The sequence below is a fragment of the Panthera pardus genome, unplaced genomic scaffold (genome assembly GCF_024362965.1).
Source record: "Panthera pardus isolate Hobbes unplaced genomic scaffold, ASM2436296v1 HiC_scaffold_27, whole genome shotgun sequence".
Lineage (NCBI taxonomy): Eukaryota > Metazoa > Chordata > Mammalia > Carnivora > Felidae > Panthera > Panthera pardus.
In genome coordinates this window covers 25719090-25742209 of record NW_026526843.1, presented here as the reverse complement: position 1 = coordinate 25742209, position 23120 = coordinate 25719090, and the positions used below count along the sequence as shown (strand labels likewise).

At 40.1% G+C, this 23120-nt stretch overlaps 1 protein-coding gene across 6 annotated transcripts in view; it reads right to left on the bottom strand.

The window, feature by feature from the left end:
* TENM1 (teneurin transmembrane protein 1) overlaps window positions 1-23120 on the bottom strand; it is a 781688-nt gene that overhangs the window by 81162 nt on the left and 677406 nt on the right. For all 6 annotated transcript variants that reach the window (XM_019438138.2, XM_019438139.2, XM_053892078.1 and 3 more), the window contains one exon: window positions 20565-20797. In XM_019438138.2, the coding sequence (XP_019293683.1) occupies window positions 20565-20797 (233 nt within the window). The remainder of the gene's footprint in view (window positions 1-20564; window positions 20798-23120) is intronic.

Here is a 23120-nt window from a genome sequence, read left to right as displayed (position 1 = left end):
GGTGGCTCGGTCGGTTAAGCGTCTGACTTCGGCTCAGGTCATGATCTCGATGTTCCTGAGTTCAAGCCCTGTTTCGGGCTCTGTGCTGACCGCTTAGAGCCTGGAGCCTGCTTTGGATTCTGTGTCTCCCTCTCTCTCTTCCCCTCCCCGCCTCTCAAAAATAGACATTAAAAATTTTTTTTTAAAAAAGAGGCCCCAGATACAGGGGTCACAAACTCCTATGTTGTTAAGGGCTGGGCAGGTGACATCAATCTGTAGGTTAGTGCCAGGTGAGGTTCTAGGGAAAGCTGAGGTTAACAAGAGAGAGCACATGCCACCTAAATGCATTCCATCTTTTTTTTTTTTTTTAATAAATTGAGTGTGGCCAAATGAATTATATTTTTGAACTGGATTCATCCTCAAGTTGCCAATTTATGATGCTTGCTACAGGACAATCAGGAGGAATATATTGTCAGTGAAGACACTGCTGTGAACAGAGAAGATCCATGAACTTGGAGTAAATCTAATAACCAGTGTAGCACTGCTGTTTAAAGTTGTGTCTTGCTACAGAGATTTCTCATATATTCCCAGCCCCCAGAGAAGCACAGCCTCCCCCACTATCAATATCCCCCACCAGGGAGGTACATTTGTTACAACTGATGAACCTACACTGACACGACATTATCACCCAAAGTCAACAGTTTACATTGGACCTCACTCTTGGTGTTGGACATTGTATTAGTCTGGACAAATGTATACCGACATGTATCTACCATTAGAGTAACATACAGGGTAGTTTCAACATATGAGGATTCTGCACAATTTTTCTGTGAACAAAACTACTCAAAAAATAAAGTCTATTAAAAAATTATGCTTTGGAGAAGCACTGTAAAACCAAAGATAATCAAATGTAATTGTAATTCTCATCACGGGAAAATGAAATAACCTGGATGGCGGGTGATACAACACTGGCTATGAATGCAGCCTCTTTTGTTCTCACCAAGATCAAAGCTCAAAATCGGTGACAAATCTAGTTCATTCTGGTCTCTCTGTTTTCAACAAGTTTAGTCAAATCAAACCTGAAAAGTAGGTATCCAAGCTGAACTCAACTTTGCTTTTGCTCTGCCACCATTCTCTTCCTCATCCTTCCTTCAGAGAGCCCTCCCCCTTCAGTATGGCAGACACAATGCTATGTATTCAGGTCATCCTATCTATTTTTACTTCTGAGAAGAGAGCTAGGTTACATTTCCCAGCTTCCTCTGTACTTAGGTGTGGGCAGAAGTGATGTATGCTACTTCTAGGCTTGGCCCCTAACAAAACCTGTGTTGAGCTCCTCCATGGATCACCCTCATCCCCTGTAGGTTAGTCAGATACAGAGGCGTTGAGTAGTTACTAGATAGAAGGAGCCTGGTTCCCTGAGTCACCACCTGAAGCAGAGATTTTTCCCACCTCCCCAGGGGAACCCATTTGGACTCTGATGTGAACAAGAAAAAACTACTATTTTGTTGAGCCAGAGAGAGAGAGAGAGAGAGAGAGAGAGAGAGAGAGGGAGAGAGAGAGAGTTTTCATATAGTTGTTAGCTTGGCCTATTATATTTACCAACTCGAATCCTATTCATGTTTCCAGGCTTCTACAAGATGTTTGTCTTCCAGAAAGCCTTCCCTGCAAACTCTAGTTCATTCAGGTCTTTCTGTTTTCTAACCTACAGAAACCTGTTTTTTATTTTATTTTATTTTTTGTTTTAGAGAGAGAGAGAGAGAGAGAGACAGAGAGACAGAGAGAGAGAGAGAGAATCTTTAACAGGCTCCACACTCAGACAGAGCCCAACCCGGGCTTGAGCCCACCACCCTGGGATCACAACCTGAGCTGAAATCAAGAGTTGGACGTTCAACAAACTGAGCCACCCAGGCGCCCCTGTTTTGTTTCGTTTTGTTTTGTTTTTAATGTGAATTCTCTAATCATGCTTTGCCCAGGCAATAACTCCTTGAGGGCAAAAGTGGATTTTATTATGCTTTACTTTTATATCTTGACAAATCCAGTAGACCTGGGCACAGATGTTCAATAAAACTTGCTGAATTATAGACCTGATTGTCACACCCTTACAGATTTTTCTCAACTTGTGATGGGGTTATGTCCTGATGTACTCATTGTAAGTTGAAAATATCATTAAGTCAAAAATCATTTAATATACCTTACCTACTGAACATCATAGCTTAACTTAGAGCCTATCTTAAATGTGCTCAGAATACTTATGTTAGCCTATAGTTGGGCAAAATCATCTAACACGAAGTGTTGAATATCTCATATAATTTATCAAATACTGTATGGAAAGAGAAAACTAGAGTGGTTGTGTCTGGTTCGTGATCATGGGGCTGGGAGGTGCAGTACAATACTCTCATGATACTGGGCGGTGGCATATTGATAGCCTGGAAAAATATCAAAATTCAACATTCAAAGTCCGTTTTCTACTGAATGCGTATTGCTTCTGTGCCATCGTGAAGTCAAAAAAAGTAGTAACTTGGGAACCGTTTGTACATTGAAATGCAAATAAAATCAAATAAAGCATGCCATGAGGTCAAGAGCTGCACATGAATTTCTCTAACAGTGAATTTAGAAAGGAGGTAATGGTAATTTTTCTCTCCAAAGATCTTTAAGGTGAGTACAGTCCCCTATCCATTAGTGATGACTACAATATGGGGGGAAGCGGGTTACCAACTAAGAACAAATAGAATAAGAACCATGGATCAAGTGGATCAAATTAACTGCACATAAATTTGATCCGTGTAGCTAGCTACAATGAATAGCTCAGACTCCCTCAAATCCACTTTGCTCTGTCAACAGCTTTGTGTTATGATCTTGTGATGTCTTCCAATCTTACCATCTCAGGAGTACTAAGGAAACAGAAATACCTCAAGATTTTGCCTTCACTATGGACCACGTAAGGAAAAGGAGAGGGAACAGTGGCTCCGGGGTCGTATCAGGGGATCTGGGTTTCAGGTTCGCCTCTGTTACAGTTTAGCTGTCGGCCGTTGAGTGAGGCACTTGACTACTCAGTGTCCTGATGGCCTAACCCATATCCTACCTACTATACAGGGTAAAATGGCATGAAGCTCACAAGAGCCAGTGAAATGAAAGCACTTCGAAAAGGATGAAGTGGTGCTAAGTGGTGTCCCAATTGCTCAGTCATTGCTATAATTCTCTCTGAAAGTGACTTTTTCTAAGCCTAGAATCATGGACAGACATTTCCACCTTGGCCCTGCTTCAACATTTTAGGCTTTTCCATGTTGGACAGACACAGTAGAAGACTTAAGTCCATAAAGCATTATGTAGCCCTTGTCAGTAGCTGAGCTGTCCTGTGCTAGATTCATCACAGACAAGGCAGTGGTTGAAACACTGTTGTCAGCTTTGGGGAAATGCCACACTATTGAGCTACTGGTATAAAATCTTTTGAGCTTGTAGCAGGTGGCTACAGTTTTCATGCCGAGAATCAAAAAAATGAAGCTCCACTCTATGCAATTGGCTCAGAGATCCTGGGTTAGGGGTGGTGGTGGTCTCTCAATATCTAACAGAAATACCAGACACTAATAATGGTAGGAATTATTTTTCCTCGTTTTCAAGATGTAGGTGTGTGTGTGTGAAGAGAGATTGGGATAAATAAGATGGTTCTAGTTCATGTTGAAATGCACAGCTCTTATTTTATTTTTGTGCTAGAGTTCTTGTTTAAAAGATGCCTTCAGGCTGAGATTTAAGGGGCCTCAGTACATATGGGCTCAGATAAATGAGGTTTACCAAGTGCAAGCTGAATATTTTATATTCCCTCCCCACCACCTTGAAAAATTCTTCAAACATCAAGCATCTATATCTGGGACACTACTCAGATACATTGTGAAGAGATGCCTCTGTCATCCTAAGGACACAAACCGCCTTACAAGAACATTATGTGAACAATTAGCCCGAGGAGGGGAAGTTCATTTATTGCCCATGGACCAGAAAAAACCTAACTGTAGTTGTTACACTCTAGGGAAAATGAGTCTCTCTCAAGGTTTGTGAATGACCACGAGGTTCTCATAAAAAACAAACTAAGGAGAATACCTTGGCCTGAATACTCAACACAAGCAGGATATGAGGAATTAAGCCTGACAGTGCTTACTATTCACAGAAGTGGGCTAACTCAAGAAGAATTCAATTTTCTGTAGGACAATTATTTGCATGTGGTGCCCATTCAAAAACAACACGTTGTTGAAGGCCCGTTTAAAATTCCTCCAACATCTGGACATCTTTAGTAATGAAGCTAACGCTAGAGAAGAAGTTCACAAAGTCAAAAGTGGTCAACAGTCATGTGCAGGAGGTAAGGCAGGGTAACAAATACTGCATGAATATGATTTTTAAACCCCTTAAGTGGAACTTTAAGAGACATTTAGGGGACCGATTCGGGCTCAATCAATATACGATTACACACACACACACGCACGCGCGCGCGACATCTGAGTAAAAGAAAAAATTAGTCAAAGCAGTTACCTGATGAGACAAACAACTCTTTTGACTTTTTTCTCTTCCACAGCCTCACGTACAAGTTTGACAATCTGTACGCACAAGGTTTTGTTGAAAGGCATTGAAAAAAACGGGTGCCTTGTTCAAAGGGGGCTGGTGACTTCTCTTGACCTGAGATAGGGGTTTCCAAGACCCTCCCCACACTTCTTTCTCTAAATTCAGTCACCCAGACATCATCAAGACAGGTATGGGAGGAGGAGGACGAGTCTGGGGGTAGAGGCTGGGCCATCTGGTTAAGACGGACTGACTTTCGAGACCTTCCATAATCTCCCAGTGCTCAGGGTTTTTTGCCTTTGTCTACTAGTGAGAGTAAAAGCTGAGCTGCCCATGTCAGTGGATTATGGCAAAGATCAAATAAAATAACATCTATTCCGTCTGGGAAATCTTTCTGAAAGGTTAACACAAGTGATGCTCATATTTACGTTTTTGATTAACTGTTAGCTTTCCGGCATCATGCTGGGGTTTATCTGCTCCACGATTACCTGCTTCAGCACGGCTTGACTTAGAGGTCAGGAGCCTGATGTGTAATTCTGGCAGCATCTCTGGTACACTGATGCTGATGATTAGTCTGTACGGGGTCCTGCGTTGCTTCTCCGGCCCAACTGGTCTCCGCACTGGGCTCTCAAACGTACCTTTCTTTTTGCCATCACGACCTATTTGCCCACACTAGGTTCCCTGGGCCTGGAGAGGGCCCTTTCTTTCTCCTAGTATCCCAATCCTGCTCATCTTTCAAGACACAGTGCAAGTCTAGCCTCAATAGTTATAATATACCAACTGACTCCAAAGGCTTGCAAATATCTTGATGGAGGTATTTCCTTGTCAATTAAATCAAATAACTTCATTGTTCTTTTGTGTTGGCAGAAGTCTTCTGAGCCTATTAGAAGACATGTATTTTACCAATTCAAGTGGGTAGGAATGAGGATCACAACAGATACAGTGCTGTTAGGTTGCAAATCTAACATCTGGCCTATAACCAAGAGCACACCGTGTTTGGACTCCAGAATGCACTTTAGATACCAGTTCAGACCATTTTTAACAAATCCGTTTTGGGACCATCCTATCCTTCATAGGAAGGGCTGAGTTATTCACTTCCCATTTAGCATTGCCTTTTTGTTCTCCACTGCCCTACTTTCTCTTCTTTGCCTTGTTCTTTGATCTTACTCTTTTTTGAGTTCACTTAACCTTACCTATCAGGAATAGAGGTCAGAATCTAGTTTCCAGTTTTTCTTTCCCCGTGGGTCTGGCTCTTTCGTAGATTCTTTTCCTCCACACCTTTCCCCTTCTGCTCATTTTTCTCTGCCTTTTCCTCCAAATGTCATTCAGCTTCCCATTCTCTAAACCCTTAGAGTGCTTACAGTTTATATCACACAACCCAGTGTTAGGTTACAGGATTCCTGTCTTTTCTCCTCAGCCACATCACACTCCACTCACGGGCAGGGACTATGTGTCTTTTTAGTCCACTTATAATTTCCAAATTTTCAAATGCAGACCAGATTATTTGCTGCTTGAAAAGCTTAACAAAACAGTGGAGCTCAGTGAACGTGGTTCTTTTTCTAACAAGATCTACTGGGAGCATGATGTGGGTCTGACAGAGAGGCTAAAACCAGAGGGAGTCTTATAAGTAGTATAGTGGGTCACTGGCACTAATGTCTTATTGGTGACAACATTTAAGCCGTGTGCTCCTGCCACACACGAATGTTTTATATGTTCACAGAATAAATGACTAAGATCTATAGTAGAAAGAGAACAATTTGAGCAACTAGAAAAAAAAAAAATTAGTTAATAGTCAGGTGAGTCTTAAAAAGGAGGTAAAACACAAGGAAATGGAGGCATTTAAAAATATAGCCAGGGGCGCCTGAGTGGCTCAGTTGGTTAAGTGTCTGACTCTTAATCTCAGTTCAGGTCACCATCTCACGGTTCGTGAGATCGAGCCCCATGTTGGGCTTTGTGCTGACAGCATGGAGCCTGCTTGGGATTCTCTCTCTCTCCTCTCTCTCTGCCCCTCCCCCACTCATGTGCATGCTCTCTTTCTCTCTCTCTCTTTCAAAATAAATAAACTTAAAAATACATATGTATGCATATGTGTGTGTGTGTGTGTGTGTGTGTGTATCCAGATACCATTTTTGCAACATTGCAATGGTTCCTTAATTCAAAAATCTCAAGCATTTCCAGGAATTAGGAAGATATCAAATTTAGGGCCAATTCAGAAGGCAGTGGTTTTGTTTTTTGTTAATTGACAGTCTTTTTTTAATGTTCAAGTAAAGTTGAATAAAGTCATGCTGTTAAAATTAGACCAGGCATACTTGGAAAATAAAATTGGGCCCAGCATTAGTTAAAACAAACAAAATAACAGAACAAGACAAAAATCACAACGAAGACTTTGAAGGTACTAAAGTGTTGATTTGTGGTTTCTCAAAAATTTCAAGCCTAACCGGCTAAAATCAGGAGATTTAAAAGTAGCCCTTCTTCAGTCCACTCTCCCCGGAAATGCCCCCAGTTTTACTCCTCTGGGAAAGGTGGGAAGGTGCCTTTTGAGAGACAAGTCCTAGAGAAGGGTTTGGGTAGCAGTAGTCTGCCTACAGTTCTGATTTTACTTTGCTTGAGAGAACACAGAGAAAAGATTATAGAAACCTAAGTAGGTAGTCTTGGCAGAAGCCATTTTGTGATGGGTTTGGCTCGGGGAGGGGCAAAGCAGACCTATCAATCCACCACTATGGCTTCAATTTCCTTGGGTTAGAGATCCTTCCAAAATGAGGAATGATTCCTGAGCTCTAAGGGAAACTACTGCTGTAATCAGCTTTCTTTCCTGAGTAAATACTGGTAAAATTGGGCACGCTCCCCACCTTCCTTTTCCCAAAAACCTATTACACAGTCTAACAAGCTTTTTGAAAAACCAAAATGGAATAGCTAGTAAATGAAACTGGAAGAAAAATAGAGCAAATAACATTGGGGCTTCCTGGCCAGGCTTTGATATTTGGGGCTTGAAGATAACCTTACATTTGAGTTATTAAGCCTTTGATTCCTCAGGGAGAAACTTTAAATGGGCCAGGACTCACTCCCAAGGAAACAGCGACTTTCTTTGGGCAACAATAAAGCTGACTCATTCTATTGAGGCTCTTTAATATTGAGGAAGTTCACGGTCAGCTATTTAGGGAATTGCACGTGTGGACACATACTAGAGGTGTTGGTGAGGCTCTACAGCCTTGAATCCAATCAGAGCAGGAAATAATGGCTGAAAGCTGGCCTCAGTAGGACGGGGCCTTAAAGACCCTACCTCAGGGCCAAAGCTGCTGTGTGTTCTGTTACATAGGTACTTGGGACTCACAGGTTGTGAAATATTTTGAATATCACCTCTGTATGAGTGAAAGCCTTATTTAAAACAAACATATCACTTTTAAAACTGGAATTGTCAGGTATAAATTTGCAAGTTGTTTTCTACACCCTACTTCTGACTTAAACTTTTTTTAAGTTATGAAATATTTCAAATGGTAGACAGCTCAGAAAACAGTATTACATGCTGCCTTGCATCGACCACCCAAATTTCACAGACGTTGACATTTGCTTCACAGATCTCTTAAAAAAAAAAAAAAAAAAAAAGGAAATGTTACGGCTACAGCCAAAACCCCATGTCCTTATCCCTATTCCCTTTTCCCTTCTCTCCCCAGAGGTAACCACTACCCTGCAGTTAGTGTGCATAATTCCCATACGTGTTTCCACACTTTCCATATATGTATGTGTCTACAAATTCTACAGTACGGTTTCTGTGCTTCAAAAATTGATGTAGGAGATGGAGGGTGGTGACGGCTGCACCACCAGGTGAGTATACTGAATGCTTCAGAATTGTTCCCTTAAAAATGGTCTCACGTATTTTACCACTATAATATGGTAATGATATCACACCCTCTATTCTCTGGCAACCTTCTCTATTATTCATGAAACCTTATGCGTTGTGGCCATTAATGTTTTACATGTAGATCCAGTTAATTTATTTTTGCTGTTATACAATATTCTATCATGTGACTAAGCCTCTACTGATGGATTGTTACGTTGTTTCCAATTTTTCTTACTGTAACGACATCCTATGTGCCTGTCTCCTTAGGCACATAGGTACTTGTGACTTTCCATAGCTGTTCCTTCCTTCAAGCTTCCACCAGTAACTCTCTCCAGATATTTTAAATACATGATTGCAATTTTTAAATTTTCAAAATTTAAAAAATTTTTAAATACATGATTGCAATTAAATTAGGGCCATGATATTCAATCGATGTAGTTTGACAGAAAAGAATTTGAATATAGTCAAACAATTTTGAAAGCAAAATGATTATTACTAGCCTTGAAGCCAATCCAGTTAATAACAGTTGTTAGTTTTAAAACTTATTTACTCATCCTCATTCTCATCTTCATACTTTATTCAGTACTTAATCCATGCCAGGAACTGGCTTAACCCAGAGCGTGTCATTTCATCTTCTATAACCCTAGAAGGAAGGTAAGTGCATCATCTCCACTTTACTGATGAGAAAACAGTGACTCAAACACGTTAGTAATAGATTTGAACTCAGTTTTATCTGCCGGGCTCCAAAGTCTCTCGTTTTAAACTACTCTAAACACTTCCTGAGTTTTCCAAGTTTCATGGGGCCCAAAGGAGGAAGACACATAGTATGATTCAAGGGTTATTGAAAGCCCTGCCCATCTGCCTTAAAAATATGTTTAGTATAGGAAGGCACAAACGTCAGAGACCCTAAAGAAATATATTGCCAAATATGACCATATAGAATTATAAAACTTCTATATGGTTAAAAAAGGAGAAATTACAAACTTGGAAAATATTTGCTACACATATGAGGGACAAAGGATGCTTTTCTAATTGACAAAACATAAAAATCAACAGCTCGGTAGAAAAATTGGCAGAGTGAGTTTACTGAAAAAGAACTACAAATGGTCACAACAGATATGAAATGACACTCGACTTCATTTATAATCAAAGAAATACAAATTAAAGCTACATACAGGGTACAAGATACCGTTTCTTACTGATCAGATGGACATACATTAAAAGGTTTAATAAGAGGCGCCTGGGTGGCTCAGTCGGTTGAGTGTCCGACTCTTGATTTCAGCTCAGGTCATGATCTCATGGTTCGTGAGTTTGAGCCCCATACCGGGTTCGGGGGCTGTCAGCCTGTCAGTGCAGAGCCCAGTTCATATCCTCTATCTCCTTGTCTCTCTGTCCCTTCCCCGCTTAGGCGCTCTCTCTCAAAAAATAAATTAAATTGAAAAAAAACGTTGAGTGATACTCAGAGCAGCTAAAGGTATGGCAAAATGGGCACATTTATACACTGTTGATGTCAATGTGTTCAGTCTTTTGGGAGGACAATTTGGAAATATCTACTACTGCTAGAAATTAATCCTATGTATATATTTACAAAAGTGCTCCCATATATATGAACTATGTTGTTCAGCACAGCACTTTTGTGGTAAAAGATTTTTTAAAAAATGGCAACAACATATCCACCAAGAAGCAAATGGCTTAATCAATTATGGTATACCCATATGTTGTAATATTATATATCTCTTAAAAACAAAGAGGTAGGTATGCACATGCTTTCCTGGAAAGGTCTTCAAGATATTTTATTAAATGAAAGAAGCAGGGTGAAGAGTCATCTATATGGTGCAATTCCTTTCGTGTAAGGGAAAAAAATATAAAGGTCTCAAAGGAATCACAAACTGTTAACACTAGTTACTTTTAAAAGGAGGAACTGAGTTGTGTGCGTTTGTGGTGAAGAAGCCTGGCATTTGCTTTCTGTACCTTTGTATACAGTTCAAACTTTAAAACCATAGACATATATTACTTTTATATTTTTATGTTTAATATCAACAGGACTTAGCTAGATGGTAAGATTACAGGCCATTTTAATTTGTATTCTTTGTACATCTTTTTTTAAATGTTTATTTTTGAGAGAGAGAGACACAGCACGAGCAGGGGAGGGGCAGAGAGAGGGAGAGAGAGAATCCCAAGCTGGCCGCTCACTGTCAGTGCAGAGCCCGATGCAGGGCTTGAACCCACGTACCGTGAGATCATGACCTGAGCCAAAATCAAGAGTTGGATGCTTAACCGATTGAGCCTCCAGGCACCCCTATACTTCTTTTTCTTAAAAAATAATAAATGTAATTAAAATATCTTTTACTACTGGCCTGCCAGGATGCCTTCAAAGATTTCATTTAGGTTTCTTCCTTGACTTACGTTATTAACCCATCTGCAGGTCTCCAGTATCGTGCTCAGATCAGAGTACCCCACTGTCAACCATCAGTACTATGACACCCCTGCTGGAGAGCTGTCATCTATGAAAGCAAAGACACTTGAGTCCTCAGAGATTGGCCATAGGATAGGACCAGTGTGTGTGTGTGTGTGTGTGTGTGTGTGTGTGTGCGTGCGCGTGCGCACACGCACGTGCACGTACATACATGTGTATGTATTTTAAAATAACATGTTTTGTCTCTTGTTGAACTATAAAAATAATACATGATCAGAAAACTAAGAAGAAAATAAAATCACTCAACATTCCTTATGCAGCAATTATTACTGCTAACATTTAGATAAACTTCCTTTTGCAGTTTTTCTCTGTATGTACACAGTACCCCTGTACCCTTACAGAAGTAGCAGCACACAGTTTATACAATTTGCATTCTGAACTTTCCAGTGAATACTACTTTGTGAGTATTTTCTTTATACCTGCCAGGGTGTGCCAAGGTTTGAGGGCTGTGGGAGTGGTCTGTCCCAGGTGCCGACAGTAAAGGGAGTGAATTTTCAGTAGAAACGGTAAAAACAGTAATGAAACTGATGAATAGCAGGTCTGTGTGTTTACTGTCACCATCCATAGGAAATTCTAAACAATGTCACGGATGAAATAAATATCCCTCCTGTTGTCCCATCCCCTTTTAGTATACCACTGTGGACTGCCTAGTTCTGATTAGAGGGTGGGAAGAGAACAGGGTGCATTTCTATGCAGGGGAGACAGGTTGAGGGTTGAAGCAAGGGCTCAGAGTTAGCCAGGGGAATCAGTGAACCAGGGAATACAGAGGAGACATTTCAAACATGTCCCACTTTATCAGTGTGCTGCTTAGGTTCATCTGGCTTGGATAACTAGAGAATCTGCTTGACTTAAACAACAACAAAAAAACAAACCTAGCAGCAGTCTTTCTTATGTGCATATAACTTAAGTCATTAGTGCCTTCAAAACACTGGTCTAAATGCCCTGTGTGGTGCCATCTATGATATTTGGGCTGAAGTGGCCAAAAAAAATGCAATCAACTCATCAATTATAAAAAGAAAAATGGGCTTCCTGGCTCCATTTCCAGCTGTGTTTTAGCTCTTGATGATGTTAAAATCGTGGGTTTCCAAAGACATCTGGGTTTGCTGCATGTTGTTGGGAGTTTCACACTCTATACGTGCATCCAGTATTGCTGGAGGACCAATGAAACTAAAAACGTCTTCTGATGACTCCTCTGTTGTGGAGTGAATGTTCTGGATTCCCTGGGAAGCCAACACATTGTAGATTTCAGATTCCTTCGAGAATCAGCAAAGCATGCTAGGCTCAGCAGGAAAGGACTTCCTCTTTTCTTTGATTTGATAGCTCCGTGCATTAGGTAAACTTGAAATTATTGAGCCATCTTGTATTGATGGTAGAGCAATATGGGGCCATGATCAAAGGTTTAGCTCTAATACAGTTTCATGTTTTAGAATCTCAAAAACAAACATTTTGCACTGAAAGAAATTTCCTAATTAACTTCTGAAGAATTTGTACATTAAAACATCTTACCCTGCTGGAGAAGACTGATAAAGCAAACGTACTACCTTCTGCTGAAGAGAAACTGTATTTAGAAGGAACTTGCAATTCTCATAAAACTTTTAATAGGAAGAAGTGAATCAAATTCCTTAATTACCATTTTATGGTTGGTAAAAGGGCAAATTACATGCCATCCATTTCTAAACTTCTAAATGTCTCTGGTGCTTTTAATTAAAGCTGCCATCTAGAAACTACTAAAGCAATTTTATGCAATTAGTTATTTATAGGTTACCATAATACACCACTCAAAATATGATTTAAGTGATTTGCAGTCTGTTAGTGTGTGATCTCTGCCGTTTTTGTTTGGTGGGAGGGGGTTCCTCTTTTTATCAGCTGAGGTGATTCTTAAGTGGACAGAAAAGAAAGATGTGGCACTGAGGGGCTGCGACAAGGAAGCAAAGTTATCTGGGCTAGTGATCTAAATAAAAAGAGGAAGAACCATAATTCCGTGCTATTTGGCTTGATATGTAGGGGTCTAGGTTTCATTTCAGACAATACCGAAGAGGAGAAGTCTATCATTGTTATTTCACCATCCCCCCCGCTCCTTTGCCACCATTCTGCTGGATACCTAGCATCACATTTCCCCATGCCGCCTAGACCAGCTCCCACCTTGGTTTGTCCCCCTTAGGTGATCTCACGTATTCAAACACATCCATCCTGTGCTCTATGCCCTTGAGGCCCCCATAAAGTGTTGTAATGAGGAATTAAGGTTTTGCTCTCCCAGGCAATACCCTGCACTAAGCATGGAAGTTCATATCTGAAGAAAACCCTTATGGAGTGAGTTTAATGGTGAAACGGTAGGCTCCTAAGGGAATTGCTTTGGTTAGGAGGGCCTCTGTGGGCTTCTCAAAATACAACACGTATAAGGAAGCAGCACTAGAATTACTGCATCTCAAGGTTGCGACAGATTAGTCAAATCACATACAATACCTGAATCCCACCCTACCTTGATTCTTGCTTCTTAGACATGATCAAGTCTCAGGCTGTCCTAGAAGGACATGGCAGCTGCCTCCTTCCAAAGTAACTTATTCCATGTTTGGGTGACTACTATAAGACATATTATTATTAGCAACAAAATAGCAAGCCTGATCATAACGGCAGGTGACATTTAATATGTACACACTACATTCTGGGCAGTGCACTTTATGATGCACTTCACATGTATTATTGAACACTGTTGTGTAGGCACTAGTATTCTCACTTCACTGATGAGGAATCCACAGCTCAGGGAATTTAGGTGACTTACTCAAGGTCACACACTTAATGAGCGGTGAATCTGGGATATGCATCTAGTTGTGTTGGACTCCAGAACTTGGGAACTCATTTCTCACAGTATTTGGCCTCTAAAATATTATTTCTGTGTTTGCTAGAATATTATGCATGCATGAAAATTAAAATAAATGCAGAAGAAAAAGTCATTTAATAATGCATTCGTAGCTTTATAAAACTTAAATGAACTTAATACAGGTTTCTCCGTATTAACCATTGATGTTTCCTGGACCCATTAGCCAAGGCTAAGCATTATGTGCCTTCCTTTTGTCTGACTTCTCCACACCAACAGCTGACGGCTTTAAGATTCTGACAGAATAGGCAGAAAGGTTCTCAAGTTCCAGCTGCTGACGTAATATAAGGTCGAATCTTTTGACCAACATAAGCGGATGCATTAGAACAACTACTAGGAACACATTAAGCTCTCATTCTGGTTGCATATAGGCACTAAGTCCTCTGGCATAGCTACCGTAAACTCAGAGATCAAAAACATAGTTTAGGAAAGAAATCTCCAGAAGTGGACATAGCATGAAATCACCGAGCAGTAAGGAACAAATATTTTGCCTGAATTTTAAGGCTTTGTCAAACACATTTTTCTTAAGGCACCTCTGATTCTCAGACAAAGATGTGGGAAGAAAGTCCTCATGGAAAATGCCTTGAAGCTGAGCTGGGAATTCGGCCATGGGTGAGAGAATGCTGATCTTACCCGGAAAGGCTTCTTAACTAATTGTCCCTTCCAGATCTCTCCCATGTACCTTAAAGGCCTATCCTGACTTCTTCATTTTTAGTGGAATAGATCCAATTCTCAGAGGACACTGAGGCTATCAGAATGGAGTACCATCAACTTTCTAGCTCCTTCTACCTACAAACTTATCTTCGTCACCACACCCACCATTATTTTAGAATGGTCTCTCTAATCTCCCCTCCCTTTCAAGGCCTTCTCCCTCTCAGCTTCTCCAGACCTGGTTTCATCATTTATTCTCTACCCTTCTGTATCTTTCCATTTGCCTATAACCATTGCCATATCTCATAAAGATAAAGCCTCCTCTGAGTGCCCTGTCTTCTCACTACTTATCACTGTATCTCTCGCATCTGAATTTCTCAGAAGAGTGATCTTCACTAGAGGCATTTCCTTTCTCTCCTCTTGTTGGTTCATTAAATTACTGTGATTTGACTTCCATCCCTACTGCTACTCAAACCACTTATAGCAGGGTCACCAAGGAACCCCTCATTGCCTAATCCAATGGCTACAAATGTGTAACATTTCACACCTTCTTAAAACAAAGGATTCCTTTGGCTTCCTGGATACCAAGCTCTCTTTGTTCACTTATTCTGAAGGTTTCTTCTGTCTCCTTCATCAGATTCCCCTCCATTCTGTGTCCTATAGATATCAGTACGCTCTAGGATTTCTTTGCCCCAGCCTTACTCTGGTGCATGTACAACCCTGTCCCCAAAACAATGTATCAAAAATGCGTGCACTGGATGATTATGTCACTCTCTCACTTCAAATCCTTTGCCCACAGGATAAAATCAAAACTTCCTATTCATGCTCCCGCTCTTCCTATTACCCGTGGATATTTTTACTTCGACAATACTGATTTATTTGTAGTTTCTTACATATACCATTCATTTTGCTCATGTTGTGGCTTGCCTGCCTGGAATTTTGGTGAGGGCTGGCCTTAGTGTCAATCCAGATGTTTATGCCACCATGATGGATCATGTACTAAAGGAATTTAGGAAAAATATTACTGCTCTCCATTGCATAGGAGAACCAAAGGAACATTCTTGTACCTGTTCATTCACTATATTCTGTCCCTCATAGACCCTGGTGACATCAGCAAGATGCTACCACTTAGAGTTTTAGCATTTTTCCCATTAGCCCCGAATTTAGAATATCATGTAGATGCTGGGGGAATCAGTAGAGCTTCAGGATGTACCTGCGATATGTCTGTGTAGGGACAAAATCAGATAATTTTATCTAGACTTTCTCATGCCCAGATTTCTTAATTGTTAATAAAGTTAAAGTGACTCCTGTATGATTAGTGTCATGAATACCCTGAAAGCACTTCTGGAAGCTGCTAAGATTTAAGGATCATTTCCCTCCTAGGGAATGTTCAGGAGCTGTTTGCACTCATCTGGATATTGCCGAAACCCTGCTGGGTTCTGAGGTCAGTTTGCTTAAAGATGCACATGGAAACAGAGATAGAATCCATGGTGAGGTCCAAGAGAACCAAATTAAGTCATCGATTAATGTCATCATGTCCAGCCACTCCTTCACCCTCTGTATCTACTTAAGAAAATAATTGTATTCAGCTTGTCACAAATTTTATTTTATATTTCCACCTAGTACCATTTCACATTCTGCTTAAGTACTTGGTCATCTATTACATGACTCATTAGTTTGAGTTCTCTGTAGAATTAAAGAAAGTTGCAGTAAAAATAATAAATGGAACCTAAGTTTCAACTACATCATCCAAGCATGTTTTAAAAGCATCTTTCAAAGTCAATTCAAACTTATATACAATGCCAGGGATTAGCATGCCATCAGCCTCTTTGCTAAACTTTTTCCCTTGCCCCATTACATTGAAGTATTGATGAGCAAAATGGCAAATGTTTCTCTTTGTTGGGATTCAACTCAAAGTGCATAAAACTGGATCAGATAAAGACTTATTCCCAGGAGAAGTACCCAGGGGCTATCTTATATGAAATTCTATTCAGGGAGACTTTCATTTTTCCTTTAAGTAAAATTTGTAGTTACCAGGTGCAATCAAGAAATTTAATAAAGTTAAGGTTTCCTGCCTCCATCCCTAAAGAACAAGTTGGTGAGGTTCTTAACTGCAGAATCTTCCAAAGAGATGTAACAAGGTTTCCTGAAGATTTACTTGAATAATTACTTTTATAGGGTATGTAAATGCTGTGTGGTGCACTGTGTGTGCAACACTAGGCCAGAAAAAAACCCCAGAGAAATAGTTTTAATAGGAAAAGGAAACTAGGCTGAAAGTCATTTATCTTGCAAATAAAAACATTTTATTCCTTTTGACTATGTATGTGTCATTAGGTTAAGAAGCATCTTCCAATATTTCCTACCCTCCCAGGGAAGCCAAAAGAGATCATGAATTTTAGCTGGAAGACAGGCAGTGAGATATAGTGGAGGCATCACAGGCTTCTTTCTTCTGTCATGGTTTTGAATTCCAGTGTTATCTGTAAACTGTGAACTCGGGCAAATTTCTTAACCTATCCGAGTCTCTGTTTCTTATCTATAACACTGGGGGTAATGTGATTTACCCTGTACATCATTGTGAAGACTAGAGATTGTAAAATATATGGCACAGTCTAAGTTATAGTTATGGCTATTCAATGCATTAGAGATGGGAGGGAGATCATCCCACACCCTCAAGCTTACAGTTGAGGCATCTCAGCACCCAGTGTTTAAATGACTAGTCCAGTGTAACAGAACTAGTCAACGGCATCATCAGGTCTATTTTAGTGTTCAGGGAAATGAAACCACAGCGAGGCCCAGTGACTTACACAGGGTCATCCAGAGAAACACTGGCATTACATGCATTGAACAAGAAAGTGTAGCTTCCCTAACCTGGCATTCGTCACAGTTTGCTGCCATTTCTCGGAAAAAAAAAAAAAAATTCCCATGGCTTATGACCTTTTACCTTTTGCTGACTGGTTTTTAATCCCATTTCATAATTTATTCCGACGTTAGGACGAATGATCTCAAAAGCAAATTTCATTTCATCCTATTTTTAGAATAGATTCAGAAAATAAATGAGCTGTCTTGCAGATTAACATTTATTTGACTTACCTTGCATAATTAAGGACATGTTGGAGAGCCTGCCTATAATTGCAATATGTTGCTTGTTAAAGTCTTAGAGCAAGCTCTCTTTCCTAACCTAGAAATTGTACTCCCTAGATGTACATTTCCATTTTCTACTGATCTACAGCTTTTCTTTATTAGCTTCTAGGTAGAGAGAAAAATCAAACTTCTCCTTAAAGAAATCCATTAAACATTTGCTGTCTTCTATGGGGGAAGGAAGAAGGAGCTGGGGTGCATGGTAGTTATAAAGAAAAAAACAAACAAATTGGTCTTTCTTGAGAGATAAAGAACCTGCAGGAGAACCTCAAAGACATCATTAGCAATTAGCAATACTCTCCCCTCAATTTGCACACTGTGCTTTAATGACTTCTTGCATGATTTTTCCTTCTTCTACAGAAGTCTATGAAATTGCCCTGCAGCATTCCATATAATGAGAATCTCACTTCTGATTCACTGCCAATGGTGAGTGCTGTCTACGTTCAGCAAGGAGATAGGTGCCCCAGCCAGGCATCTAAGTGTCCCGACCAGCAATTTCAAGAGCAACTGATGTCTGGACACAGGTTCTGCCATCTGAGTGATTTTGAAGATCTCTAACAGGGTCTTCAGATACTGTTAACACGGCTGAAGAAGACATGGTGGATACTTAGTGTGAGCCACACAGTCCCCTCCTTTCAATATCCTCATTCACTCACTGGATCAGAGCAGAGGTTGTCAACATCAGCTTCAGCATGTTAGGTGAAAGCTGTCTCGGATGGATTAGACATTTAGCTCTCTGAAGCCTGAGCCAGATGTTCTTAGGGCCACTGCCCGCTTTGGGATGGATAAAGTGTACTGGATTATTATAAAGGCCACTCTTGGATAGAAAGACGAGTAAATCAAGCCAAAGAAAAATGTACTACTAGCTACAAGAAGAAGAAAAACTTAGTTTAATATTATCTTTAATAGATATATAAATTTTGGCACTCTCATTACTGATGCTTTAAGAGTTCATGTAAATCTTGTTCATCAGGACTCTATTATTGCTGCTTTCCAAGCAAAGAAAAAAAAAAACCCTGCAGTGAACCAATTATTTGTTCTATTTGAAAAAGCTGAGATATTCATCCTTTATGTGGCAGGTTGAATGTGGTAGGTGAGATGAGTGGTTTTTATTCAAGCAGCAACTCAGGAGGATGTCAATTTCAGGCACAATACAAGCTTGATTCCTCCCTGTTTCTTATGCAGAAATCCTTATAATATCTGCATGAGTTTTAAATCTGTGTAAAAGGTGGGACCCAGCCTGATATATTTCCTTGAAAGATGAGCTGATTATATGTTGCACCTGAGTTATGCATTCACTCATCAAGTATTTATTGTGGACCTACTATGTGTAAGGAATGAGAGCTGGCACAAGAGAAGAAAGAAATATTTTAAAAACACTTTACCATAATATTTGGGTGGGGGGCTTATATTCCCTTTGAGAAAAAGAGGCCATATTTTTAAAGCACAACTGAAATTCCTTTTGGGAATATTTGGTATAGATAAGAGCTACCTAACTGATCAATTACACGACGAGCACATATGTCGATCCCACACTGTAGAAGACATTGCTGAGGAAGTGGGGAAGATGCAAAAAAAAAAAAAAATTAGATGTAGTTTCTCAGCTCTAGTAGTTTACCTCGGTAGTAAAAAACTTCCTATTCAAGAAAGAACTAGAAAGTAAAAGAAGGCAAAATATAATCAAGTGGTAATTGGGTAGTGTAGACACTGTTAGAAAAATTCAGATTTAATGGACTAGGGTTAGCCAGAGAGGCTTTATGAAAGACATCGGACTTGAATATGGCCTTGAAAAAAAGGGAAGGCTTTAAACTCTGATTATAGTTGGAATTTAATCCCCATATGGCAAATGTCAAATGGCTAAAGAGTAACCTCTTAAAATTTGAAATAATAAGCAACCATCTAACAAATGAAACACATTGACCTCACTATATTTTTTGGCATGGAAAGATGTTCATAATATATTAAGTGTGTGAAAAGAAGATTATAGAACAGCATTCTATACAATGAATCCATTACTACAAAATAAAATATGCATTTTCTATGATATGCCTAGAAAAAAGTCTAGAAGGATATATGCACGCGCGCACACATACACACACACACACACACACACACACACACACACACACCATTGTGGAGAAGGAACAGAGAATAATGATTAAATAATTAAGGAGATTGGGTGGATGATATAGGGTAACAGATTTAAAGGTGACTATCCTTCAGCTTAGTGGCCTAAGATGGAAATATGATCCAAGTGTATAAAATCATGATGCTGATTGAGAGAACGCAGATTTATTCACAAGTCTCAGGCAACAGAATTGAGGATTGGCTTTGGAAGACTGAGAAGTAAATTTAGGACAAATAAAAGTAAGGCCGAACTCCCACAGAAGGCAAAAAAAACAAAACAAAAACAACAACAACAACAAAAAAACAAAACGAAAGAAAGAAAGAAAGAAAGAAAGAAAGAAAGAAAGAAAGAAAAAAGAAAAGAGAAAAGAGAAATGAAAAAAACTGGAATTTGCTACCCTAGGGAGGACATAAAGTGAAAGTACAAATAGCTTTAAGAATGATTTAGATAAAGTAATGGAAGAAAGGTTTGTTAATTCTTAGTTAAGCAAGAGCCAGGAATGTCCAGACTCTGTGAAATACTCAACGTATTTCACAGGGGTAGAAAGAAGGTGAGCACAGACCTGATCCCAACCAGGACAGGCCAGGAGTTAACCCTTCAGTTTTTGGACTGCTGGGAATTTCCAGGAAGTAGTCTCTGGGGAGAGGGTGGGGCGTACAGGAGGCACTCAGAGGGCTCTGGGAAATAATTATGTATCAACCGGAAAAGAAGCATTTCAACATTTTAATAACACTAATGACAATACGAATGCTTATCAGCTAAAAATTAGTCCTGACCATGCCTGTCTTCTGGGATGGACTTCAGAGACCATGTGTGTCAGAGGCAATATTGAGATAGATGGACTATAGTATGGCAACAGTCTTAGGATTTTGTGAGATCAAATGAAATTGTTAGATGAACAAACGATTTTTTTTTTTTTTTTTTTTTTTTTTACCTCGAGGGCTGTTCAGTGAAGCTTCCGATGCTCTCCCGCCATCTCCACAGTGACTCTGGTCAAAGGGAAGGCACTGATCACCTGTCCCCGCCACCACTTCAAAATTCTTGGAAAGATCTTTTGTTTCCACAAGAGATTTTAACTTGTAGACTTTTCGAGTGTTGGTGTCCGATAGATAAAGTGATTCAGACACAGGGTCCATAGCCAGGTAGTATTTATGGGCAGGACTTGTGCTAAGGAAGAGAAAAGTAAAGTTATTCAAAGTAGTTTGTTCACTATACATCCCCTGGGGTCTGCCTTTTGTCACAGATGGAAAATTCTCTTAGGAGATGGCAAAAAAAAGACCCGAAACGGATCTTTCTCATGTACTGAGGGGATGGATGCTACTTTGTTTTTCTAGTAATGGGTCTGAGTATTTAACACCTCAGTGTGTACTGCCAACCTGTGATGAAGCTGGTATTTCAATACCATCTGTATGGGGGGCAGAGAAAGAAGCAGAAGAGAGAAAATCCCAGGAAATAATTTTTGTCATCAATGTCTTTCATACCCGGTTCTCCAATTACCTACTAGATGACTGCCCGGATGGCTCACAGTCACCTCAAACTCAACAAATCCCAAACAGAAGTTCTTGTCTTCCTGCCTTCCCCATCCTTCAGAATCTTACTTCTTCTCCAGGGTTCCTGCCTCACTGGGGGCCCCGCCGGCCTCCAGGCTCCTGTTGTAAACTGAAAGGCAGGTACAAAGATGGAGGAGTCTGGTGTGGGGAGGGCTGTGCTAGAGATAACATTCCCAAACTTTTCCATTCCGAGCTTCCATTTTTTAGCTGACCACCACACTTTTCTAATCCATTTTGTCTTATTTCAGGGCATAACAGAACTGATTATATATGACCTTTTTTTTTTTTTCAGTTATAATCACAATCAGCCATACCTTTTAAAGGTGACACTAAAGTTACCTTGATCAGATTTTGGTATTCCTGAAACTCTTCAATTACATATTCGCATGGAATCTCTTGTGACATTTTTATCTGCATACATGGCTGAGCTCATTAATTAATTTTGATTCTTCCTAATCCCATTTTTTTAATGGCTGTAGCAACATTGGTTTGGGGGATATTTTCCTTGATCCTAACGTTTGTTGGGCCCCATCTTTAAGAACGTTAAAAGCTTTTTAACATTCCTTGGTGTGGTATGCAAGCCTTTCTTCACTTAGTAAATCCTCACGTGCCTTTTAAGGCTTTACTCAGGCATCATTTCCTGAAGAAAGCCTTCCCTAAATCTCCAGTCTGGGTTATCTGCATCGCACTTACCTCTGTTCTGGAGATTACGTATCGTATCAATTTTTGTATCTGTATCCCCCAACAAACCATGTGAGCTTGGAGGAAAGCAACCTGTCTTATCTCTGATGTGCTCACAGCCCAGAACTCTGCCCCACACCCAGCTGTCTAAGCCAGGTGCCATTCTTTACTCCTCCTGTCATTCTCCACATCCAGTAAAACATCCTGCGTTTAAAAATTCTACCTCCTAAACTCTTCTCCAATCCGCCCGCTTCTCTTTATCTCCATGGTCATTACTCTAAGCCTCTCGTATCTTCTCTGAACTCTTTGCTCAGTACCATTTCTGTATGATGTGGTCGTTCATTAATTAAGAAGTATTTACTAAGTACACTAATGTGCCTTGGAACTGTGCTATCGTCTGGAGACCTACTTGTGTGCATGACATAGTCCCTTTCATTGTGAAATTCATGGTCCAAGGGGGGAGTCAGATCGGTAAACCGGGAATGACTGTCAAGTGCGGCAACAGAAGTAAAGGCGGAAAGACGTGAGCAGAGAAAAGGTACGTGTGACCTAGCAGCACCTATCACATTCTATTAGCATTATTTTTATAGATAAACTGAAGTCCATACTTGATTCAGATTTCCTTAGTTTTTATCTAATGCCTTTTTGTGTGTTCCAGTATTCCATCTAGGATACCCAATCATATAGAGTCATCATGTCTCCTTAGGCTCCTCTGGGCTGTGACAGTTTCTCAGACTTTCCTTGTTTCTGATAACCTTAGCAGTTTTAAGGAGTATTGGCCAGGTATGTTGTAGGATGTCCTCTACTGGAACGTGTCTAATGTTTTTCTCCTGGTTAGACAGGGGTTATGGGTTTGGGGGACGAAGACCACAGGGGTAAAGTGCCATTCGCATGACTTGTGACTGTTGATGTTGACCTTGATCACCTGGCTGAGGTAGTGTAAAATTATTCTTTCTCTTCCACTTTCCATAGTGTGCTCTTTGGAAGGAAGTCACTCTGTGAAGGCAACACTTGAGGGGTAGGGAGTTACACTCCACCTCCTTGAAGGTGAAGTGTCTACATAAATGATTTGAAATTCTTCTGCACGAGAGCTTGATCTCTTCTCCTCTATTATGGATTCAACCGTTAATTTATATCAGTAGGGACACATGGATATTTGTTTTATACCGTGCATGAAAACTCCATGCTACTTTATTTTGTTGCTCAAATTGTTACGGCATTGGCCATTGTGAACTCTTCCTGTTGTCTCATGAGACCCT